The sequence below is a fragment of the Pan paniscus genome, chromosome 10, assembly GCF_029289425.2.
Source record: "Pan paniscus chromosome 10, NHGRI_mPanPan1-v2.0_pri, whole genome shotgun sequence".
In the NCBI taxonomy this organism is placed as follows: domain Eukaryota; kingdom Metazoa; phylum Chordata; class Mammalia; order Primates; family Hominidae; genus Pan; species Pan paniscus.
Genome location: NC_073259.2, coordinates 16446585 through 16473491, shown reverse-complemented (window position 1 = coordinate 16473491; position 26907 = coordinate 16446585). Strand labels below are relative to the sequence as shown.

General features: G+C 36.3%; 4 protein-coding genes across 4 annotated transcripts in view; all 4 read left to right on the top strand.

Moving 5' to 3' along the window:
- PRH1 (proline rich protein HaeIII subfamily 1) overlaps nt 1-26907 on the top strand; it is a 245644-nt gene that overhangs the window by 116382 nt on the left and 102355 nt on the right. The window lies entirely within an intron of this gene.
- The window catches only part of LOC100980504 (proline rich 4), a 59262-nt gene that overhangs the window by 22472 nt on the left and 9883 nt on the right, over nt 1-26907 (top strand). The window lies entirely within an intron of this gene.
- On the top strand, nt 2651-4303 carry LOC100985075 (taste receptor type 2 member 20). The gene has a single exon (XM_055095397.2). The coding sequence runs from the start codon at nt 2790-2792 to the stop codon at nt 3717-3719; it is 930 nt and encodes a 309-aa protein (XP_054951372.1). The 5' UTR covers nt 2651-2789; the 3' UTR covers nt 3720-4303.
- LOC100985402 (taste receptor type 2 member 50) lies at nt 13638-26901 on the top strand. Its single transcript, XM_055095399.2, has one exon. It carries the CDS (start codon nt 13787-13789, stop codon nt 14684-14686), a length of 900 nt encoding a protein of 299 aa, XP_054951374.1. The 5' UTR covers nt 13638-13786; the 3' UTR covers nt 14687-26901.

Genomic DNA, 26907 nt, shown 5'->3' with positions numbered 1-26907 from the left:
GATTAAAAGGGATAAAATAGGGCAGAATCAATGTTGTGGAGATTTTCCCAAAAGTGATAAAATGTATTAATCCATATATTTTTAGTAACCATCAAAGGTCAGACAAGATAACTAAAAACAAATTAACATAAAATGTCACAAGACGTCAAAGACCAGTAGAAAATCTGAAAAGTAGCCAGAGGAAAAGATAGATTATTTTAAAAGGAACAACTTTCTAAATGACAACCTGATTTTCAACAGAAAAATGGAAAGTAGAATTCAATGGAATCATGTCTTTAGTGTGTTTCAAAAGAATAGAGGACCTTCATAAACAGAAATCCAAATGATATTTTTCAGATAAAAAATATTGAAAATACAAGGTTAAGCATGCAAGAAGGAATAAAAATTAACAGAAATGATAAATATGTGCATAATTCTAAATGAATGTTGACTGAATAAAATAATAGCGTCTTGCTGAGTTAAATATATTATTGATAGGATATATGCAAATAGCGATAAAGAGACTGGAGGTAAAGGTGACAGGAACAAATTTAGATAAATTATTTTTTGCACTTTTCCATGTCTGTGAGGATAATTTGAACACCACATTTAATGACCCCATAATAGGAATTGCATCAAATGATATGTGAAATAATGCTGATAGTAGTAGTATTCATAATAGCTCAAAAATAGACTGCCCAAATATATATTAACTAAGGATGATTGAATGATATGAAAGATTACAGTAAATCCATACAGTGGAACAGTATATAGAGGTGAAAAGAAATGAATCACATGTACATGCAACTATGTAACTAAATTTCAGAAACATGATATCTAGTGCAAGAAGCCATGAACAAGAACACACAGGACTGCACCTATACACAGTTCAAAGCAGGACAGACCAAGCTGTGGAGTTTAGGGTTGTGAACCTAGTTGGTAAAGTATAAAGAAATTCAAGCAAATGATCATCATAGATTATGAATATTGCTTATCTCAGGAGATGTGAATAAAGGTTTAGGGGCTTGGAAAGTGGCCTGGAAGTGGACCTAGTCTGTTTGCAGTGTTCCATGTCTTATCCTGCATGATGGTTACATAAGTGTTTATGATACATTGCTCTTACCTATTTTTGTTTTGGCCCATATCTAAGTGTGCATTATAATTTTATTTAAAAAATTACAAATTAGGAGAAATGTCACGTAAAAATTATTAATTGCTCTGCTCATTATATACCTAGGGGGAAAATCCACCATTTACATACATTCTTATACAACTCAAGAGAGCTAAAGTGAATTCTTATTTTAGTTGCAAAATGGAGAAATTTGAGATGCTGTTACCTACAGCCTCCAGATCTTTCCAAAAGTTTTCTTCTAGTTTTAGATATTCACCTCATATTACAAAAACTTTGATATTTCCAACCTATTTTTCCTTTGGCTCCTGAATTTCTGGCACAACAAGGGTGCACATATTTCTCAAACTCTTGGATTAGCAGAGTACCTATATCACTTAGCTTTTTCTGCAAAAGAAACTTCTCCAAAACCACATTAGATATTTATATCTCACATGTTTTTGGATTCTGTTTTCTTAAGCTGGGGTTTGGTGGATGGCTCTGGTGATTTGAGATGGTCCAAGTTTTGCCTCTTGGATCTAGTTAGAGTTTGGCCGATTTAAGGCTGGATCAGGCAGGGGCCATATGATTCCATGAGTTACTCATTCTTATTCTGGGAACAGTGTGTTAGTGTGGACATGTTCTCATTATAAACGGAAAGGAACAAGAAAGCCTAATGTGGAGGTCATCTCAAATTTCGATGTAAAGTGTAGTAATTTTCTGTTCATCAAAGCAAATTACATGATCGAACTCAGAGCCCTAGTGCAAGGTTGTCACTATGGCTGTGGTGGGAGGACACTGCAAAATTATGTGACAAAGGTCTGGTACTCAGGAATATTTACAAGCTTGCAGGTAGCATTACCAAAAGCCTAAGCATGAGAGATATGTTTCATGAATATTATTTATTGGCTGAAAATCTGGCATGGGAAAAATAGGACTAATTCCACCAGGACGAGCTCCTGGAAACTCATTTTCCATGTCACAAGTTACAAGAAAGCAATTCCTTTCATCCTTGAAGAGTGAAAGTGTGTGTGTGTCTGTGTGTGTGTTTATGAGCTTGTTAATAGTGATGCCATATAGAAGTATTGGTTAACAGCAACCAAGTTATAAGGAGTATTGGCTTTCCTGTGGTTTCCAAGAAAATCTTGGGTGATTTTGATAAAAAGTTTAGATTCTGTGTATTTAAATCTGGCTTTAAAAATAAATCCATAGTGATTTTGATCCTAGATTTCACCAGGCTCTTTTAACAATATATTTGTTGTGTCATCTATGTACTGGGTATTAAAATTTCCCTAACAACTGAAGGGCTGAACACAAATTATGGAAAGGTGAAACAAGGAAAAAATTGCAAAGCAATGAAAGAGGATATGTCTTCATTTGAATGCTAGCAAATGAGAATTCAGCTTTCCCTTCAACATCAGTATGAAAAATTTCAGCCTATAGCAAGAATAGAGACTTTATGAATAAGAATTGATTTGAGTTGTTTTGGGACTAACAGTATTTCCCATAAAGGCAGCATTGAACTCATTCATTAGTTTAAGCTGGTGCTTTTCTGTTGACATTGTTCACAGAATTTAAAAGTATAAAGAATGTTATTGAACATTCAGGAATCAAGTGCATATTTAATTTAAAGTCTGAATATCAGAGGAGTCACCATCAGTGACATTAGGCCTGAATTTTTTACTTGCTTTTTTGTTTAGACATGATGAGTTTTCTACACATTGTTTTTTCCATTCTAGTAGTGGTTGCATTTATTCTTGGAAATTTTGCCAATGGCTTTATAGCACTGATAAATTTCATTGCCTGGGTCAAGAGACAAAAGATCTCCTCAGCTGATCAAATTATTGCTGCTCTGGCGGTCTCCAGAGTTGGTTTGCTCTGGGTAATATTATTACATTGGTATTCAACTGTGTTGAATCCAACTTCATCTAATTTAAAAGTAATAATTTTTATTTCTAATGCCTGGGCAGTAACCAATCATTTCAGCATCTGGCTTGCTACTAGCCTCAGCATATTTTATTTGCTCAAGATCGTCAATTTCTCCAGACTTATTTTTCATCACTTAAAAAGGAAGGCTAAGAGTGTAGTTCTGGTGATAGTGTTGGGGTCTTTGTTCTTTTTGGTTTGTCACCTTGTGATGAAAAACACGTATATAAATGTGTGGACAGAAGAATGTGAAGGAAACGTAACTTGGAAGATCAAACTGAGGAATGCAATGCACCTTTCCAACTTGACTGTAGCCATGCTAGCAAACTTGATACCATTCACTCTGACCCTGATATCTTTTCTGCTGTTAATCTACTCTCTGTGTAAACATCTGAAGAAGATGCAGCTCCATGGCAAAGGATCTCAAGATCCCAGCACCAAGATCCACATAAAAGCTCTGCAAACTGTGACCTCCTTCCTCATATTACTTGCCATTTACTTTCTGTGTCTAATCACATCGTTTTGGAATTCTAAGATGCGACCAAAAGAAATTGTCTTAATGCTTTGCCAAGCTTTTGGAATCATATATCCATCATTCCACTCATTCATTCTGATTTGGGGGAACAAGACGCTAAAGCAGACCTTTCTTTCAGTTTTGTGGCAGGTGACTTGCTGGGCAAAAGGACAGAACCAGTCAACTCCATAGATTCACAAGAGGTGCATTGTGTGTTTTCTAGCAGAAAACAAATTGATGGTGTCTGGAACATTTTATATTTCCCACAAGTTTTTCCGTAGTCTATGTATTTGAGTAATTTCCAAAAGTTGACATAGAAAAGTCTTTTACCTAAGTTTATTATATAAAAGTATATATATATAATATATATTTGCGTGTGTGTGTATGTCTGAATGTATATGAAAATTTAATATTTACCATAACATACCTTTAATCAACTTTTCATATAAACTGTTCAGTTATACCAAAGTAGGATAAGAAATTTCTCAGAATTATGAACCCATGTGTATTTCACACTTTTTTTATATGATATTTCATTTGAGGAATTTATGATCTCTATTTATAATTAAGAACTGACAGCTTATATCAGAAAATCATTGCTGTTTTTCATTGTAATTTGTATCACGTATATGTACCATAGTGTGTTTAACTGTTTAACTATCATTGTTTGAACCTCTAATTTTTTGGATGGTAAGGACATTTAATTCTAAATTGATGAGAATGTGTCTTTGGGGTAGGTTTTTTTGTTTTTTTTTTATCATGAATTCTTTTTTTCTTTTTTTGAGATGGAGTCTTGCCCTGTTGTCCAGGCTGGAATGCAGTAGCACAATCTTGGCTCACCACAACGTTCACCTCTGGGGTTCAAGTGATTTCCATGCGTCAGCCTCCTGAGTGGCTGGGACTCCAGGCATGCGCTACCACACGTGGCTACTTTTTTGTATTTTTCTTTTTTTTTTTTAGTAGAGATGGGGTTTCACCATGTTGGGCAGGCTGGTCTCGAACTCTTGACCTCAAGTGATCCACTGCCTCAGCCTCCCAAAGTGCTGGGATTATAGACGTTCATGATGAATTCTTATTTTATGTTTAGTATAAAGCAAATACAATTATTGTTAGATAACAATGCACAAAATAAAATTCAAGGGTGAAAAATATATCTAGTGTACATTTTTATGTGTATCAAAAGCAATACTGAGGAATATTATATTTAATATAGTATGTTAATAGCTTAGAAAAAAATCATTTCTATAAAAAGGATGAAGAAACATGATCATGAGCTCTTTTCAGTGCTGTTATAAGTTTCCATACGCAATTAGAAAAGTCATCTCTTCCAGTTTTTGAATTAAACAAAAACCTTTTTGAAGTTGAGATCTGATGTTATATATTTTAGTTTTTTGTCTAAGCCACCTCTGAGCTCCTGAATTGTCAATTTCCTCCTTTATCTTCCATCCTTAAAATTCCTCAAAAAGCTCAAATTTTCCTTACTTTAAAAAGAAGCTCAATCTAAAGAGGGTATAGAAACTATGGCATCTATGAAATCTATATATTAATGATAGGAAATGTCTTTAAGATATGTTTTATTATAATCTTGGTGTAAATAATGAAATGAGAGAAAGTGTGTTGACATATTCACTAATAGCAAGTTCTATTACAAGAAGAAAATGTATAACCTAGTTCAACAGCTAAATTCTGTGTGACCGTATTAATTTCTGGTGTTATGCAATTTTAACAATATTATCTAAACCTTAAGATAAATCATCTCCACATCTGATTTGTTTGTTTATCATATATCTTCCCTGGTACAATGTAAATACCATAAAAGTAGAGCTCATATAGATCTTGCTTACTGTAGACTCCCAGGACATAAAGATAGCACATAGAATAGGTATTGAAAAATGATACTTTGATGAACAAGTTAATTGGTGAATGAATGAATATGAACTATATTGGGGTGGTGAACCAATGAAAATGTAATACATCACAAAATCTACAGTTGCGTGCATATTTCTGTTCTGGTTTCAAATTGAAGTTACAGGATTATCCAAGAAGAAGAATTTCTCAGAGCAAAAGTTTGGCTATTCCACAATTCTAGGGGAAATATCACTATAATATAGCAGTGATGCAGCTATATCAGATGTGTGACACAAAGACAAAGTGGAAAATAAAAAGATGGCATTTATTACAATACTTTTTACTAAGCATATAAAAGATTTTTGTATAAGTGCACATATCTTTTCTATTGCGAACGATATATTTATATTGTGGTATTCTAGCTGGTTATTATATAAACAAAAATGACATTTCATTTAAAAAATTTAGTTACCAACTATCTTACCAAAATATAATCTTTATTTAGTATTTTTAATATCCTTTCTAAATGACCACTTTAATCACCATATTATAAACTGATGGAAAAATGAATAATAATTATAACACTGAATGAATATCTTATCATCAGGGGTCTAGAAGTAGAGCAAATATCTGATATTAAAGTGATGACATTTATTTGGAAGGAGGTCCACTGCAGAAATGGCTGGGACATGTGGAAATTGAGTCAAGAGAAGATGTGACACTATGTGCTGTAATGTGTGATATGACTCTGCTGACGACCACTTCACAATGATGTGAGAGAGACAGCATGGTGGTTATCAGATGCGTGCACTTGGCTCCCAGGACTTTTTCAGAAGGGCTGCGAGAGGACAACACAGCCAGCATTAGTCCATGGAAGCAACAGAGGACGGAGAATGTATCTGCTCAGCTGTCTTCTGTCTTCTATTTCCCACTGGCCAGGGTTTCCCTGAGGCAGAACTACCATCTCTGCTGTTCTGCTTTCCATCATCCAATCCCTTGATGGAGGTTATGAAAGTCAGACCTCATGCCCACAATGTGGTGATCCATTCAAGTCCCAAATGGAAGGGTGATGTGGGTCAGGCAAGGTGCTGACCAGGGGAATAGGAGACAGTCAAGTAAATCTGAGGAAGCACATATTTGTGTCCCATGCAGTCCACTCCTTGTGCCATTCAGATGTGCTCATGCCCTCCAATCATGGCTGACTATGAGCATATAATTTCCACTGTTGCACAGGGTCTTGTGCTTAGAGACGCGCGCGCTTAGAAGGGCTTTATACATGGGTTAGTTTTCTGCACCTGCTGTTTTGTTTTTGAGGCAGAGGGCACTCCTCTGCTAAAGAGGGAATGGTCTTGCACTAATTGGCTAGGGGTTTGCTCTCCCCTCTCCTGTGGGCTTGTGAGAAGCATGCACAGAGTCCTATAATGCCCACTATGCATGCATGCCTCTACCGGGTTTGAATTCTGCTGGATTATCTGTCACAATGAGCACAGCAGCTTGGACTAGAGCCTACATTTGCTAGAGCCATTTTTTGTTCTAGTTCCACTTGAGACCAGTAGCCTTTGGCAACTTCATTAGTGAATCAGAGCAGTATCCTCAAATGTGGAATACGTTGGCTCCCAAATCCCAGTAGGCCCAACAAATATTGTGTCTCATTTTTAGTGACAGGAAATAGATGTATAGAGAGCAACATGCTGTTTACTTTAAAAGGGTGTTTCAGCATGTGGACTAGGAGCACTGGACCCCTAAAATCATCATCTATGTTATAGGTCACTGAATCTTCTTGTTCATCTTTCTTCTTCTGGTATTTAGTTCTGTTCAATGTTATGGTATTTTACTATATTTGAGAAACTCATCACTTCCTGCTTATGGGTAACAGTTAATGCAATATTATTAATATATTGAGTTAGCATGATGTTTTGCAAAATGCCAATTAAACTGAAAACAGAAGTGACATAGCCATGACATAAAACAGTGAAGCAGTGCTTTTGTTCTTACCTCACCAAAACAAATCATTTTGATTTTCTCTCCCAATGGATGTAGATTAAAAAGCATTCACCAAATCAAACGCCTCATACAAAGAACCAGAAACCATGTTTTCTCAGTGAAGGTACCACATCCTAGAGAGCATCTGCAAGTGTGATTTAAGTTTATGCTAATGTGCATTCATCTGATAATCCATCTGGCTTTGGCAGAAGCCAGATAGGTTAACTGAATAGGGATCAAAAATGGACAACCAGCTCCTGGAACTTTTGAGTTTTTTGTCATGTCGGTGACCAATTCTATTCCTTGGACAATGCGGTTATTACGTTTTACTCATTTTCTTGCCAGAAGAGGAGAATTTCTGAGGACTCTTTTTGGTCCTACTTACAGTAATGTCCCTTAATATACAGGTCTGGAAGCAAAGTGAGAGTTCTGCTAGCTGTTGAAACTGTTAATTTCATTTAACATTCTGGAAGAGATAATAAATATAAACCCATTAGATCCACCTTAGGTTGAACATGAGCCAAAGCTTTATGCAGCATCTGACTTTCAAAAACTCATACTCCAGGACTGGTGAGGTGGCTCACACCTGTAATCCAAACAATTTGGGAGGCTGAGGTGGGAGGAGCACTTGAGGCCAGGAGTTCCAGATCCGCCTGGGCAAGATAGCAAGACCCTGTTTGTTAAAGAAAATAAACTGATTGTAGTACTGCGTGCCTGTAGTTCCAACTACCCAGGAAGTTCTGGCAGGAGGATCAGTTTAGCCCAGGAATTTGAGTCTGCAGTAAGCTATGATTGTGCCATTTCACTCCAGCCTGGGCTGCACTCTAGCCTGGGCAACCAAACAAGACTCTGTCTCTAAAAACAAAAAAAACAAACGACCAAAAACAAAGCCTCCCACTCCATTCTGTGAAACAGTGTCTTTTTTAGTACTCAAATATTATTAGTGTTAGTTCAGGCCCCATGTTTAAAATTCTGAGAGTATGGATATATGTCCTTTCCTCTGGGTACTGTTATGGCTACAGGTGAAATGGCTACAGGGGCTTGAGAAAGGGTCAAGTGAATATTTCCTGAATATGTTTGTGGTGAATCTTCAGTGTTGTTTACCGAGGGCATGTAAGCTTTCCTTCAATCATTGAACTCTGCTTCTCTGAACTGGCTCAGTCCAGAGAACTGGCTAAGGGTTTTTGATTTTCAATGTCAAAGGCTGCCCTCAGGAGTCAGCTTTTGCAACTCTTGTCCCCTCTTGGTTTATAATTATTTAGCAAAGTATGAGGCCTCTTCAACTATTGGTCTATCAAACCATTTAAATGAGGCTGTTACTGTCACCACTCCATTAAATCTGACATTTGCAAGATCACCGGTAAGTCTGTGTTGCCAACGGTTAGTTTTCATGTTGCATGCTCTATGAGCAGCACTGAACGTAGTTTATTTGCATTTCAGGATGCTGCCCTCTCCTGATTTTATCCTTGTTCACTGGCACAATTTCTTAGTCTCCTTTGCTAGTTCTTCCTCTTGTCTGTAAACTGAAAATATCAGATTGCCCAAGGTCTAAATTCTTCAATCTCTAATCAATTATGTCTGGTTTTTTTTGGTGATCTCATGCAGTCTCCTTACAGATAATGTAGCCACATGGTTCAATAGAGAGGAATAAGGCTGATTATTCATATATGTTATTTATTTATATACATATAGTTACATATATCAAATTATATAACCCTTTTTTTCAAATGTCAAAGTTACATTTAAAAGTAACAATACTAAAAATCTATGGAGAAGGTCAGAGCATCAATAATGTTTTTACTTGAATTTCTGCTAAATCAGAGTGATGGTGACCAGATAGCTAATTAAGTTTTATTTAAAATAGCCATGTAGATTGATAGGCAGGGGATTATCATTATAGAAAAAAATGATATAAGTAAGGAAATATACAGATAGAATAATGATCGATTAACCCATTTTGACTTATTGTACTTGGTACAGTTAATGTCTCAGTATCTCAGTAATCTGTTTTTATATTTTTCTCTATGATCAATTAATTATGAGTTAATGTTTATGTATGGTATGAAATAATGGTCTACACTCATGTTTTTATCATTCTGTTTTTACTCCCACTTCTTAGGTAAGTTCATCTAGTCATAACCTTAGTTACTTTCTGTGTGCTGTTGATGCCAATATTTAATTCTTCAGCTCAGAAGTCAACCCTGGTCTCTAGAATTCTTTCTCTAAGAAGTCATTTGACATCTTCATTTGGATGTCTAACAAGAACTTGAACTAACATGTCCAAATCAAAATAGTGATCTTCCCTCTAGTCTCCAGAGTTGTTTCTTCTATAGCCTTTCCCTCTTCTGTTAATGACCACTTCAGTCTTTCAGATGCTTAGACCAAAAACACAGAGTTAACATTTTCTCTTTTTCAGAACTCATCTCTAAGGCATCAACAAATTTTGTTGGTTCTACCCTCTTGTTGGTTCTACCCTCAAAAACGTACAGAATCCAATCCCTTGTCATCACTTTTGCCATATTCATCTAAACTGCTGCCATACCTAGCCAAGATAATTGCCATCAACTCCTAATTATTCTTTCTAGTTCTGCACATCATTTTCTCCTGATGTACTCTCAAGGTAGCAGCCAAAGAGAGCCTATGAAGATGCAAATTTGATCATGCCATTCTTCAGCTTTAGATTTTTCAGTGGCTTCTCATCTCATTAGAGTAAGGCCAAAATCCTTACAGAGTCCTATAATCATTTGAATGATCCGATTTTGTCTGCCTGTCTGTCCTAAAATGCCTGGCTATCCCATGCTAGCAACACTGGACTTTGTGTAATTTCTTGAATATACCAAGAATTGCCTCAGGGACTTCGTACTTGTGTCCCTTCTTCTCGGAATGCTCTTTCCCAGAAATCAACACTAAACACTATCACTCATCAAACATCACTGAATCATTGAGGCCTCCTTGACTTGATCTCTGTATATGGTGATAAATAGGCATCTAGTTTCATTTTTCTGCAAATGGATATCCAATTTTCCCAGCACCATTTAGTGAAGAGACTGTCCTTTCCCCAGTGTATGTTCTTGGCATCTTTGTCATGAGTTCTCTATAGGTGTGGATTTGTTTCCACATTCTCTATTCCATTTCACTGCTCTATGTGTCTGTTTTTATGCCAGTACCATGCTGTTTTGGTTACTATAGCTCTGTAGTATACTTTGAAGTCAGGTAATGTGATTCCTCCAGTTTTGTTCTTTTTACTCAGGATAACTTTGGCTATTCTGAGACATCCGTATATTTTCAGAAGCCATTAAAATTTAGATGAGATAACTAAAACCAATTAAAAACAAATGCCACAGGATATCAAAGACCAATCGAAAATCTGAAAAGTAGGTAGAGGAAAAAGATTATGTAAAAAGAAACAACTGTCTAAATGACAGTCTTATTTTCAGCAGACAAAATTGAAGCTAGAATTCAATGGAATCATGTCTTCAGTGTGTTTCAAAACCATAGCGGACTTTAACAAATAGAAATTCAAAAGAATATTTTTTAGATAAAAGGAAAATTACTAAAAATATAAAGCTGAACATGCATGAAGGAATAATAATAGAAGTGGTAAATATGTGCATAAGTCTAAATAAATTTTGACTGTATAAAGTGATGGTGTCTTTTTGGGTTAAGTATTTAATTAATAAGATATATAGAAATAGCTATATATAGTCTGTAAGTAAAGGTATCAAAAAGAAAATTTAGTTAATTTAAATTTGGAATTTTCTATGTCTGTGAAGAGAATTTGAAAGCTATATTTGATGACCCTGTAATTCTCTTTCTATGTATATATCCAAAGGAAATGAATCAAATGATATATGAAAGAATGGTCATACTAGAATTATTCATAACTCTTCGAAAAAGAAACCCCCCAAATATGTATCAACTAAAGATGAATGAATCATTACAACACATTCATACAATGGAATAATATAGAGAAGTGAAAAGAAATGAATCACATAAAGATGCAAGTATGTGAGTAAATTTCAGAAACGTAAAGGTGAGTCCAAGAAGCCATGAACAGTAACATACAGGACTACACCTACATATGGCTTAAAGGTTTAAAGTAGGCAAAACCATATCATAGAGTTTAGGGTTGCATACCTAGTTGTTAATGTATAAAGAAAATCAAGGCCAGGCGCGGTGGCTCACGCCTGTAATCCCAGCACTTTGGGAGGCCGAGGCAGGTGGATCACCTGAGGTCAGGAGTTCAAGACCAGCCTGGCCAACATGGCAAAACCCTGTCTGTACTAAAAATACAAAAAGTTAGCTGGGTGTGGTGGCATGCGCCTGTAGTCCCAGCTACTTGGAAGGCTGAGGGAGGAGAATTGCTTGAACCCGGGAGGTGGAGGTTGCAGTGAGCTGAGATTGCGCCACTGCACTCCTGCCTGGGTGACAGAGCAAGACTCTGTCTCAAAAAAAAAAAAAGAAAATCAAGGAAATGATCATTCTAAATTATGGCTATTGCTCTCCTCAGGGTATGTGAAGAAAGGTGTAGGGGCTTGGAGAATGGCATGGAGGTGGACCTAGGCTATTTGCAATGTGACATGTTTTGCCCTGCTTGATGGTTGCATGAGTGTTTATGACACATTGCTGTGTTTACCATTTTTGTTTTCACCCATTTCTAAGTGTGCATTATAATTGTATTTAAAAATTATTAACTGGAAAAATGCTCCATAAAGAATATTAATTATTCTGCTCATTGTATACCTTGCAAAAAATTCACCATTTATACACATTTTTATACAACTCTTAGAGAGTTGAAGTAGGAACTTTATTTTAGCTGCAACATGTGGATATTTGAGATGATGCTACCTGCAGCGCACAAATCCTTTCAAACATTTTTTTATTACCTTTAATTATCTACCTCACATGACAAAACTTTGCCACTCCCCATCTATTTTTCTTTTGGCTCCTGAATTCCTGACAAAACAGGGGCAAATATATTTCCCCACACTCTTGGTGTAGCATAGTACCTACACCAGTTAGGTTTTTCTACTAAAGAAACCCCTCCAAAACTACGTTAGATATTTTTATCTCATATATCTTTGGATTCAGGTTTTCTAAGCTGGGTTTGGTGGATAGCTCTGGTGACTTGAGATGGGCCAAGTTCTGCATCTTGGAGCTAGTTAGACTTTGGCCAATTTAGGATGGATCAAGTGCAGGCAAACTGACTCCATTAGTTTTCATTCTCATTCTGAAAACAGTGTACTAGCCAGGTGATAATCTCATGGTCAATGGAAAAGAGCAAGAAACCCCAATATGGAAGCCATCTCAAACCTCGGTGTGAAATCTACCAATTTTCTGTTCATCAAAGAAAGTTGTGTGAGTGAGCTCCGAGTCCAGGGGACAGATAATCACCCTGCTTATGGTGGGAGGATACTGCAAAATTATGCGTCATAGGGTGTGATACTCAGGAATATTTACAAAATTGTTGAACATTTTAATTAAATAATAAATACTTAAACATTAAATAGACTTGAGAGTAAGTTTACCAAATGCTTAAGCATGAAAGATATGTTTGATGTTTGATACATTTTTTTTGGGGGGGTCTGAAAACCCTCAGTTTTCACTGGGAAAATAGGACTAATTTCACGTGGATGGCCTCCAGGAGACTTAGTTCCCATTTTGGAAAGTATAAGAAAATAATTCCTTCCATCTCTTACGGGTGTCACAGTCTCTCTCTCTCTCTCTCTCTCTTTCTCTCTCTCTCTTTCTGTGTTTGTATCTATTTATGAACATGGTAACAATAAATTCACACAAAAGTATTGGTTAGCAGCAACCAGATTTTAAGGTGTTTTGGTCTTCTTGAGGTTCCCAAGAAAACCTTGGATGATTTTGATGTAAAAGTTTGGATTCTGTCTGTTTAAATGTAGCATAAATAGTAAATCTGTTATGGTGGTGATCCTAGTTATGACTAAGGTCTTTTAAAGAACTTAGACATTTACTGTATGAACTATGGACTCGGGCGTAAAATTTCCCTATCTAACAGCTGAAGTTGCTGAACACAAATTACGTATCGGTTAAACAAGGAAAACATTGCAAAATATTGAAAGAGAATATGTCTTTATTTGCATGCTGGTAAATGAAAATTTAGGTTTCACTTCAACTTCATTATGAATAATTCAAGCCCATCACAAGAACAGACATTGAATGAATGAGTTAATTTGAGCTGTTTTGAAAATAAGAATGTTTTCCATAAAGATGACATCAAACTCATCCATTAGCATAAGCTGGTACTTTCTTGTTTGACACTGGTCACAGTATTTAAAAGTAAAAAGAATGTTACTGCACATTCAGAAATCAGATGCACATAAAATTTAAGGTCAGAGTATTAAAGAAATCACAACCAGTGATATTAGGCTTGCATTTTCTTTCTTTTTTTCTGCTCGGATATGATAACTTTTCTGTACATTTTTTTTTCAATTCTAATAATGGTTTTATTTGTTCTCGGAAACTTTGCCAATGGCTTCATAGCACTGGTAAATTTCATTGACTGGGTGAAGAGAAAAAAGATCTCCTCAGCTGACCAAATTCTCACTGCTCTGGCGGTCTCCAGAATTGGTTTGCTCTGGACATTATTATTAAATTGGTATTTAACTGTGTTGAATCCAGCTTTTTATAGTGTAGAATTAAGAATTACTTCTTATAATGCCTGGGTTGTAACCAACCATTTCAGCATGTGGCTTGCTGCTAGCCTCAGCATATTTTATTTGCTCAAGATTGCCAATTTCTCCAACCTTATTTTTCTTCATTTAAAGAGGAGAGTTAGGAGTGTCATTCTGGTGATACTGTTGGGGACTTTGATATTTTTGGTTTGTCATCTTCTTGTGGCAAACATGGATGAGAGTATGTGGGCAGAAGAATATGAAGGAAACATAACTGGGAAGATGAAATTGAGGAATACAGTACATCTTTCATATTTGACTGTAACTACCCTATGGAGCTTCATACCCTTTACTCTGTCCCTGATATCTTTTCTGATGCTAATCTGTTCTCTGTGTAAACATCTCAAGAAGATGCAGCTCCATGGAGAAGGATCTCAAGATCTCAGCACCAAGGTCCACATAAAAGCTTTGCAAACTCTGATCTCCTTCCTCTTGTTATGTGCCATTTTCTTTCTATTCCTAATCATTTCGGTTTGGAGTCCTAGGAGGCTGCGGAATGACCCAGTTGTCATGGTTAGCAAGGCTGTTGGAAACATATATCTTGCATTCGACTCATTCATCCTAATTTGGAGAACCAAGAAGCTAAAACACACCTTTCTTTTGATTTTGTGTCAGATTAGGTGCTGAGTAAAAGACCTGAAACTCTCAACTCTCTAGATTCACAAGTGGGACATTGTGTGTGTATTCTAGGAGAAAACAAACTGATAGTGTCTGGAACATTTTATACTTTTTACTGTTTTTTCTGTAGTGTATGTTTTTGAGTATTTTCTGAAAGCATACCTAGAAAAGTCTTTTACCTAAAGTTAGTCTAAAAGTGTATCTATGTGTGTGCATGTGTATATGAAAGACTTAAAAGACATTGACAATAACATAATGTTAATCATATTTTCACAAGATGCCAAATTATAGAAAATACGGTAAGAAGTTTTTCAGAATCATGAACCCATGTATATTTCACATATACATTTCATATTATCATGTTTCACTTGAAAAATGTGTGATCTTTACTTATAATTGTTAAGAAGTGACACATTATCTCAAAACCTTTGCTCTTTTCCACTGATTTTTACCACACATATGTACCACAGTGTGCTTAAACATCGAAATTTTTTGATAGTAAGCACACTCAATTCTAAATCAATAATGAGGTTTCATCCTTGGGGTAGTTTTTATTTCATCATGAATTCTAATTTTATGTTTAGTTTATAGCCAACATAATTATTTTCAGAAAAAGATGCACAGAATAATATTCAAGGATGACAAATATATTTAGAACACATTTTGTATATGTCTACCATAAACAATACTGAGGAATAATAGACTTAATACAAATATGTGAACATTTGAGAAAAAAGTCATTTCTATAATAAGGATGAAGAAAGAAACACCATGATGACTTATGTTGTCATAAGTCTCAACATGCAGTTAGAAAAGTCATTTCTTCCAGTTTTTGAGTTAAAGAAAACCTTTTTTGAAGTTGAGATCTGATATCAAGTATTTCAGGTTTTTTTTTCTAAACCACCTCAGAGTCCCTGAATTGCCAATTATCTCCTCTATCTTCCATACTTGAAATTCTTTTTAAACTTCACATAAAAGAACTTGAGTCTTCCCTACCTTAGAAAAATACTCTATGTAAAAATAGTATAGAAATTATAAAAATCATTTGAATTAAACTTTTGCAAATGTTAAAATGGCATCTATGAAATCTATGTATTAATGATAGAAAACATCTAAAATATATGTTGTATTATAATCTAGTTGCAAATAATACAATGAGACAGTGTGTTGATATATTCAGTAATAGCAAGTTCTATTATAGGAAGAAAATGTATAACATCATTAAACAATTAAATTCTATAAACTGTATTAATTCTTGTAGTTATGAAATTTTAACAATATTATCTAAACCTTGGGACAAATCATCTCTACATCTGATTTAGTTATTTGTTTGTTTATCATATATCTTTCCTGGTACAATGTAAGCACCATAAAAGCAGAGATCATATAGATCTTGCTTACTGTTGACTCCCGGGGCCTAAAAGACAACACATAGAATAGGTATTTAAGAATATTTTGATGAACAAGTAAATTGGTGAATAAAGCAGTAAACTAACTATATGGGAGTGGCAAACCAATGAAAATGAAACTTCATCACAAAATCCAAAGTTGCATAAATTTTTATTTTCTGGTTTCAACTTGAGGTTACAGAATTATCTAAGAAGAAGTATTTCTCAGAGCAGAAGTATGGCCATTATACAATTGTAGGGGAAATACCACTATAAGATAGCCCTGATGAAGCCATATTCGATGTGTGATGGAAAGATAATGTGGAACATCAAAATCAGCTTGTACCTATTGTGATACATTTTAAAAAGCACATCAATAGAAAAGATTTTGGTATCTTTGCATACAATTTTTCAGTTGTGAATGATATATTTGTATTGTGATATTTCCAGCTGGTTAGTATATAAACAAAAATGGCATTTCATTAAAAAAAACTGAGTTAGTTAGCAACTACCTTACTAAAACGTGACTTTTATAGAATATTTTAAAACCCTTTCTAAATGAACATTTAAATTGCCATATTAAAAACCCACAGAAAAATGCATAAATAACAATGATAACACTAAATGAGTATCTTAGCCTTGGGTGTCTAGAACTAGAGCCAATGTCTGATGTTAAAGTGATAACATTTATTTGGAAGATAAGTCCAGGGCAGCAATGGCCAGGACATGTGGAAATTGAGGCAAAGCAGATGTGAAACCATGTGTTGTGATGTATGATATGACTCTGCTGATGACCACTTCACAATGAGATGAGAGAGACAGCATGGTGGTCATCAGATGCGTGGACTTGACTCCCAGTACTTTTCCAGAAGGGCTGCAAGGGGAAACCACAGCCGGCATTAGTCCACGGAAGAGAAAGAGAAGAGAAAATGTATCTGCTCGGCTGTCTTCTGTCTTCCATTTCCCATTGGCCAGGGTTTCCCTGAGGCAGAACTACCATCTCTGCTGTTCTGCGTTCCATCATCCAGTCCCTTGGTGGTAGTTATGAAAGCCAAACCTCATGCCCCCAGTGTGGTGTTCCATTCAAGTCCCAAATGGAAGGATGATCTGGATCAAGCAAGGTGCTGGCCAAGAAAAGAGAAGACAGTCAAGATAATCTGAGGAAGGATATGTTTGTGGGCAATACTGTCCACTCCTTGTGCAACTCAGATTGGCTCATGCCCTCCAATCATGGCTGGCTTTATAGGCATATGACTTCACAGTTGCACAGGGTCTTGTGCTTAGAAGTGCTTACGCTTAGAGGGGCTTTATGCTTGGATTAATCTTCTGCACTTGCTGTTTTGTTTTTCAGACAGAAGGTACTCCTCTGCTGGAGAAGGAATAGTCTTCCACTAATTCGCTAGGAGTTTGCTCTCCCCACTCCTACGGGCTTGTGAGAGGCATGCACAGAGTCCTATAATGCCCACTATGCATGCCTGTAGCAACTTTGAATTCTGTTACATCATCTGGCACAATGGCCAAGCAACTTGGGCCAGACTCTATATCTGCTATAGAGCCCGTTTTTGTTTCGGGTTTGACTTGAGACAAGTAGCCCTTGCAAACTCCTTTAGTGAGTCAGAGAAATATCCTTAAATGTGGTATATGTTGAATTCAAAACCCCAATAAGCCCCCATAAAACTGTATTTCCCTTTTAGTGATAGGAAATATATATATATAGGGCAACATGCCATTTACTGTAAAAAGGATGTTTTGACAAAAGGACCAGAAGCATTGGACCCCTATAAACTTCATCTATGTTATAGGTCTTTGAATCTGCTGAAGTTTATGTCTCTTCTTCCAGTATTTTACTTCTGTTCAATGTTATAATATTTTACTATACTTAAGGAACTTGCCACTTCCTGCTTATGGGTACCAGTTTATGTAATATTATTAATATATTGAATTAACATGATGTTTTGCAAAATGTCAATTAAACTGAAAGCAGAAGTGACAGCCCTGACAGAAAACAGTGAAGCAGTGTTCTTGTTTTTACCACACCAAAGCAAATTGTTTTGATTTTCCTCCACAATGTGTGTAGATTAAAAAGCATTAGCTAAATCAAAAGCCGCATACAAAGTGCTGGAAACCACATTCTGCTCAGTGAAGATACCACATCCTAGAGCGAATGTGCAAGTGTGACTTAAGTTTATGCTAATGTGCATTCATCCTATAATCCATCTGGTTTTGACAGAGGCCAGTTAGGTTAATTGAATAAAGATATAAAATGGACGACCGCCCCCTGGAACTTTTGAGTTTTTTGTTGTGGCAGCGACCAATTCTGTTTCCTGGAGAATGCAGTTATTATGTTTTATTCATTTTATTGCCAGGAAAGTAGAATTTCAGAAGCCTCCCCTTGGTCCTGCTTACAATAATGTCCCTTGGTATACAGGTCAGGAAGCAATGTAAGAGTCCTGACAGCTGTTGAACCTGTCAACTTCAATTACACTTTCAGGAAGGGGTAACTACGATGAACTCATTAGATCCCCTTTGGGTTGGACATGGGCCAAAGCTCTATGTACCATCTGATCTTCAAAAACTCATACTCCAGTCCTATTGAGGCAGCTCATACCTGTAATCCTAATAATTTAGGAGGCCGAAGTGGGAGGATCACTTTAGGCTGAGAGTTTCAGATCAGCCTTGGCAACATAGTAAGAATCTGTAAAAAAAAAAAAAAAAAAAAAAAAAATTAGTTGTTTGTGGTAGTGTGTGCCTGTAGTTACAGCTACCCAGAAGACTCAGGCAGGAGGATTGCTTTAGCCCAGGAATTCGAGTTTGCAGTGAGCTATGATGGTGTCATTGCACTCCAGCCTGGGCAATCAAGCAAGATCTTATCTCTAAAAAGAAACAAACAAAAACAACAAACAAAAGCCCAAAAAGGGCCTGGTGCGGTGGCTCACGCCTGTAATCCCAGCACTTTGGGTGGCTGAGTGGTTGGATCACTTGAGGTCAGGAGTTCGAGATCAGCCTGGCCAACATGGTGAAACCCCACCTCTACTAAAAATACAAAAATTAGCCAGGTGTGGTGGTGTTGCACCTGTAATCCAAGCCACTTGGGAGGCTGAGGCATGAGAATCACTTGAACCTGGGAGGCAGAGGTTGCAGTGAGCTGAGATCATGCCACTGAACTCCAGCCTGGGTGACAGAGCGAGTCTCCACCTCAAAAAAAAAAAAAAAAATCCAGAAGTAAAAATTTTCCACCGTATCCCATGGACCACTGTGTCTTTTGGGGTACCCAGATATTAGTGTTAGTTCAGGCTCCAAACTTAAAAGTCTCAGATAATATGGACGTGTGTTCTGTTCTCTGAGGACTGTTTTCTGGGGAATAGCTACAGGTCTTTGAGAAAGCAACATATGATACATCCTGAGTGTTCTTGCAGTGCATTTTTAATGTCCATCATCAAGAGGACTTAAGATTCCCTTCAATCATTGAATTCTGCTTCTCTGAATTGGCTCAGCCCTGAGAACTGGCTGAGGGTTTTCGATTTTCAATGTTAAAGGCTGACCTCAGGAATCAGCTTTTTCAACTCTTTCCCCCTCTTGGTTTATAATTATTTAGCAAAGTATGAAGCCTCTTCAACTATTGGCCTATCAACCCATTTCAATAAGGCTGTTGTCACCACTTCATTGAATCTGACATTTGGAAGATCACCAGGGAGTCTGTGTTGCCAATGGTCGGTCTTCGTGTTGCATGCTCTGTGAGCAGTACTGAATATAGTTTATTTGCATTCCAGGATGCTGCCCTCTCCTGATTTTTTCCTTATTCACTGGGCACCACTTCTCAGTCTCCTTTGCTAGTTCTCTCTTGTCTCTAAATTGAAAATATCACACTGCCCAAGGTCTCAGTTCTTCAACCTTTAATCAATCGGGCTTGTTTTGTTGGTGATCTCATGGAGTCTCCTTACTGATAATGTAGCCAAATGGTTCAATAGAGAGGAATAAGGCTGATTATTCATATGCATTTATATATATTATTTATTTATGTACATCTATTTACATATTTCTCATTATATAAAGCTTTTTTCTTCAAATGTCAGTTACATTTAAAAGTAACATGACCAAAAATCTAGGGAGAATGTGGGAGGATCAATAATGTTTTCACTTGAGTTTCTGCCTATTCAGAGTGATAGTGACTCAGTATCTAATTTAGTTTTATTTAAAATAGCAATGTAAATATTGATAGATTGATAGGCAGGGGATAATCATTATGGACATAATGATCTAAGTAAAGAAATACGTAGATAGAATTATGATTGATTAACCCATTTTTTATTTCTTGCATTTGGTACAGTTAGTGTCTCAGTATCGCAGTAATCATAGTTCTTAAGTTTTTGCTCCATGATCAATGAATTATGAGTTAATTTTTGTGTGTGGTATAAAATAAGGCTCTAAATTTATGTTTTTTCTTTCTCTTTTGGCTCTTACTTTTTAGGTAAGTTCATCTGGTCATGGCCTTACTTTCTGTGTGCTGATGATGTGAACATTTAATCCTTCAGCTCAGAACCCAACCCTGGTCTCCAGAATCCTTTCTCTAATAGCATATTTGACATCTTCATTTGGATGTCTGACAAGAACTTAGAACTAAGTTGTCTAAACCAAATTACTCATCTTTCCTTCCATCCCCAAATCTGTTTCTCCTACAGTCTTTCCTTTTGTTAATGAGCACTTCAGACTTTCAGATATTTAGACAAAAAACATAGAGTCAACGTTTTCTCTCCTTCACATCTCATCTCAGCAAATTTTATAGACTCTGTCTTCAAAAACATACAGAATCCAATCCCTTGTCATCACTTCTGCCATACTCATCTAAATTTCTGCATTTCTTGCCAAGATAATTGCTATCAACTCCTAATAATTTTTTCTAGTTCTGCACATTCCCCAGATGTATTCTCAATGTAGCAGCCAGAGAGAGCCTGCAAAAGTGCAAATTTGATCATGCTGTTCTTCTGCTCCAGATTTTTCAGTGGCTTCTCAACTCATTCAGAGTAAGGCCAAAATCCTTACGAAGTCCTATAATCATTTGAATGATCTGATTTTGTCTGCCTGTCTGTCCTAAAACACCTGGCTCATCCCATGCTAGCAACATTGGCCTTTGTGTCACTTCTTGAATATGCCAAGCATTGCCTCAGGGACTTCATACTTGTGTCCTTTCTTCTTGGAATGCTCTTTCTCAGATATCAACACTAAACACTACCACTCCTCAAATATCACTAAATTACTAAATCAATCCTGCCTTATTTAAAGAGAAATCTCACTTCTCTCTGCAGTTTTTAATTTTTTTTAGATTTTATTTTAGGTTCAGAGGTATATGTGCAGGTTTGTTATATAAGTAAATTGCATGGCATGGGAACTTGATGTATAGATTATTTCATCACTGGGGTGATAAGCAGAGTACCTGATAGGTAACTTTTTGATCCTCACCCCCCTCCTGCCCTCCGTCTTCATGTGGGCCCTGGTGTCTGTAGTTCCCTTCTTTGTGTCCATATGTATTTAATGTTTAGCTCCCACTTGTAAGTGAGAACATGTGGTACTTGCTTTGCTGTTTCTGTTTTACATTCCCACCAGCAGTATAAAAGCATTCCCTTTCATCACAACCTTGACAGAGTCTGTTTTTGTTTGTTTGTTTGTTTGTTTGTTTTGTAATAGGCATTCTGAGGGGTGTGAGAGGTTATCTCATTGTGGTTTTGATTTGCATTTCTTTAATGATTCATTCATATTGAGCATTTTTTCATATGCTTGTTGGCTGTGTGTATGTCTTCACTTGAAAATTGTCTATGCCTTTTATTCATTTTTAAATGGAGGTGTTTGTTTTTTGCTCGCAAAATCAAGTTCCTTATAGATTCTGAATAGGACTTTGTCAGATGCATAGTTAGCAAAATATTTTCTCCCATTCTGCAGGTTGTCTGTTTACTCTGTTGATAATTTCTTTTCTTGTGCAGAAACTCTTTAGTTTAATTAAGTTTCATTTATCAATTTCTGTTTTTGTTGCAATTGCTTTTGGCATCTTTGTCATGAACTCTTTGCCAGATCCTATGTCCAGAAAGGTATTTCCTAGGTTATTTTTCAGGTGTTATTTTTCTTTTTACAGTTTTAGGTTTTACATTTTAGTATTTAATCCAGCTTGCTTTGATTTTTTTATATGTATTAGGAAAGTATCCAGTTTGAATCTTCTGCATGTGACTAGCCAGTTATCTCAGCATTATTTGTTGAATAGGGGGTCTCTCCCCATTGCTTGTTTTTCTTAACTTTGTTGAAGATCAGATGGCTGTAGGTGGGTGGCATTATTTCTGGGCTCTCTATTCCATTTCCTTGGTCTATGTGCCTGCTTTTGTACCATTGCCATGCTGTTTTGGTTACTGTTGCCTTGCAGTATGGTTCAAAGTTAGGTAATGTGCCTCCAGCTTGTTCTTTTTCCTTGGGATTGCCATGGCTATTTGGGCTCTTTCTTTTTTTTTTTTAATCCATATGAACTTTAAAATAGTTTTTTTCTACTTTGGTGAAGAATGTCACTGGTAGTTTGTCAGAAATAGCATTGAATCTGTAAATTGCTTTAGGCAGCATGGGCATTTTAGCAGTATTGATTCTTTCTATCCATGAGGCCGGAATCTTTTTCCACTTGTCTGTGTCATATTTGATTTCTGTGAGCAATGTTTTGTAATACTCTTTGTAGCGATATTTCACCTCCCTGGTCAGCTGTATTCCTCTATATATTGTATTCCTTTGCTGCTATTGTGAAAGGGATTGCTTTCTTTATTTGTCTCTGTTTGGATGTTGTTGATATATAGGAATGTTACTAATTTTTGTACATTGATTTTTGTATCCTGAGAATTTGCTGAGTTTGTTTGTAAGATCAAGGAGATTTTGGGCAAATACTGTTGGGATTTCTAGGTATAGGATTATATTGTCTGCAAACAGGGATAGTTTGACTTCTTCTCTTCCTACTTAGATGACTTTTATTTCTTTCTGTTGCCTGATTGCTTTGGCCAGGACTTCCAGTAATTGATTAAGAGTGGTGAGAGAAGATATCCTTGTCTTTTTCCTATCTTCCAGGGGAATACTTCCAGTTTTGCTCATTCGGTATGATGTGGCTTTGTTTGTCATAGGTGGTGCTTATTATTGTGAAGTATATACCTTCAATTCCTAGTTTGTTGAGAGTTTTTAATATGAAGAGATGTTGAATTTATTGAAAGCCTTTTCTGCATCTATCGAGATGATAATGTGATTTTCGTTAATTAGTTCTGCTTATGTGATGAATCACACTTATTGATCTGCATATGCTGAAACAACCTTGTATGTTAGTGATAAAGCCTACTTGATTATGGTGGATTAGCTTTTTGATGTGCTGCTGGATTCAGTTTGCTAGTATTTTTTGAGTACTTTTTCATCTGTGTTTATTAAGGATATTGGTCTGAAGTTTTCTATTTTTTGTTGTGTCTCTGAAAAGTTTAGTTATTAGGGTGCTGCTGGCTTTATAGAATGAGTTATGGAGGAGTCCCTTTTCCTCAGTTTCTTAGAATAGGTTCTGTATAAATCATACCAGTGCTTTGTTATACATTTGATAGAATTCAGCTGTGAATCTGTCTGGTCCTGGGCTTTTTTTGGTTGGCAGGCTTCTTATTACTGATTCAATTTTGGAACTCATCATCGGTTTATTTAGGGATGCAATTTCTTCTTAGTTCAGTCTTGGAGGTTGTATATGCCCAGGAATTTATGCATTTCTTCTAGGTTGTCTAGCTTGTATGCATAGAGGTGTTGATAGTAGTTTGTGAAGGTTGTTTGCATTTCAGTGGGGTCAGTGGTAATGTCCCCTTTGTCATTTCTGAAAGTGTTCATTTGTATATTCTCTCTTTTTATCATTGTGGCTAGTGTTCTATCTATCTTAATTAAAAAAAAAAAAACTCCTCAGCCCACTGATCTTTTGTATGATTTTATGCATTGCAATTTCCTTCACTTCAGCTCTGATGTTGGTTATTCCTTGTCTTCTGTTAGCTTTGGCATTGGTTTGCTCATGGTTGTCTAGGTCTTTTTGTTGGGATGTTAGGTTGTTAATTTGAGATCTTTCTAACTTTTCAATGTGGGCATTTAGTGCTACAAACTTTCCTCTTAACACTGCCTTAGCTGTATCCCAGAAATTCTGGTATGTTGTATCTTTTTTCTCATTAGTTTCAAAGAATTTCTTGGTTTCTGCCTTAATTTCATATGTACCCAAAATTCATTCAGGAGAGGGTTGTTTAATTTCCATGTAATTATATGGTTTTAAGCTATTGTCTTAGTATTTACTTACATTTTTATAGCGCTGTGGTCCAAGAACGTGACTGGTATATTTTTTGTTGTTTTGTATTTGCTAGGAATTGTTTTATGTTAGATTGTGTGGTTCATTTTAGATTACATGCCATGTGCAGATGAGAAGAATGTGTGTTCTGTTCTTTTGGGATGAACTGTTCTGTGGTGGTCTATTAGGTTCATTTGGTCAAGTGTTTAGTTCAGATTCTGAGTACCTTTGTCAGTTTTCTGTCTCGATCATCTGTCTAATGCTGTCTGTGGGGTGTTGAATTCTCCCACTAGTGTTGTGTGTTTATCTAAGTCTTTTCATAGGTCTCTAAGAACTTGCATTATGAATCTGGGTGTTCCTATGTTGGCTGCATATATATTCAGAATAGTTAGGTCTTCTCGTGAATTGAGTCTTTTACTTTACATAATGCCCTTCCTTGTCTTTTTTGATCTTTGTTGATTTGAAGACTTTTTTTATGAAATTAGAATAGTAACTCTATTTTTTTTTTCTATTTTTTATTTGCTTGGTAGATTTTTCTTCATTCCTTTACTTCGAACCTATGCATATCATTACACGTGAGATGGGTCTCTTAAGGACAGCATACCATTAAGCTATGCTTTTTTATCCAACTTGCCACTCTTTGCTCTTTAACTGGGGCAATTAGCCTTTTTACATTCGAGGTTAGTGTTGATATGTGAAGATTTGATTGTTTCATCATGTTGTTAGCTGGTTATTATGCAGATTGGGTTGTGTGGTTACTTTATAGTGTTACTGGTCTATGTACTTAAGTGTATTTGTGTTGTCAGTAAAGATCTTTTCTTTCCATGTTTAGTACTCCCTTCAGGACCCCTTGTGAGGCACGGCTGGTGGTAATGAAATCCCTTAGCATTTGCTTCTCTGAAAAGATCTTATTTCCCTTTCACTTATGAAGCTTAGTTTGGGTGGATATTAAATTCTTGATTAAAAATTCTTTTTAAAAAACAAAACTGCTGAATGTAAGCCCCCATTCTCTTTCTGTTTGTAGGGCTTCTACTAAAAGGTCCATTGTTAGCCTGATGGGGTTCCCTTTGTAGGTGATCTGTCCTTTCTCTTCCAGTTGACTTTAGCATTTTTTCTTTTATTTTGAGCTTGGAGAAGCTGATGACTATGTGCCTTGGGGATGGTCTTCTTGTGAGTTTTTAGTTCAGTCAGATCAGTTTGGTTCCTTCGTTGATTCTTTCCCCAGCTTGCTCAATTATGCCGTGAATACTTTCCATTGTGTTCTGAAATTCTTGATGTTAGTTTTTCAGTTCTGTCAGAACACTTTTTTTTCTTTTTTAAAATAACCATTTTGTATTTCAACTTCTGCATCATTTTATTGCATTCCTTAAAAACTTTGGATTTGGTTTTTACTTTCTCCTGAATCTCATTGATCTTCATTCCCATCCGTATTCTGAATTCTATTTCTGTCATTTCTGCCTTTTCAGCCTGGTCAAGAACCATTGCTGCTGAACTAGTGTGGTTGTTTGGAGGTAAGAAGACATTCTCTGGCTTTTCGTGTTGCCAGAGTTCTTGTGCTAATTCTTTCTCATCTGTGTGGGCTGATGTTCCTTGAATCTTTGAAATTGCTGTACTTTGGATGGGTTCTTTTTTTTTTCTTTTATCTTCTTTGATACCCTTGGGGGTTTGATTTCGGAATAAGGTGGGTTTCATTTACTAGCTTTGTTTATGGTAGATTTTGGGGGTGCCAAGGATCAGCTCAGCACTCCCGCGCTGAATGCTGTAACTCTGGGAGGCTAGTATTGGGCCCCTGGCTTTGCTCTCTTTCCCCTCAAGGTTGGGAATCTGCTATGCTGGAAGGGCTATTGTGTTCCTGGATTGCTGGTTACGATACTCTGAAGGATGGTGCCAGCCTAAGCACTTTGTTGGGCAGTGGCATTGTGGCTCATTCTTGTTCACACATGCCAGCAGCATCAGTAGTGTGGCAGAGTACACACTCATAGACTGGGGTGGGGTGCAGGTGGATCCAAGGCTGCTAGCCTCTATATGGACATTGGCAGTAGCCTAAATTCATCTTTATGCATGAGAATATTCATTTTGTCTAGCATCATTTATTGATAAAAATGATTCTTATTTAATTGAAATGGTATTGTTTTTGAAATTAGCTGATAATAAATGTTGTTACTAATTTGTGGACTCTTAATTGTGTTTCATTATTCTTGTCTATAGTATTAAAAATGCCAGTGTCCTGATGATTAGTCCAGCTTTTAGCAAACTTTGAAATGAGAAACTGTAATCCCCCTACTTTGTTCTTTTTAAATTATTTCTCTAGGTGCTCTTGTCACTTGGCATTTCCAGATACATTTAGGAGTAGTTTTTTATTGTCTACCAAAAAAGCCCGCCAGAATTTGATAGAGATTGCATTAAATATATAAGTTGACTCTTCACCTATAAAGACTCTCCTTGTGCTGGATTTTAGTTTAGCTGGCCCTCCTTGTTTGCACAGCTCTCCGATGAATTGAAAATATAATTTTGGCCTTTTATTTATCTTATCC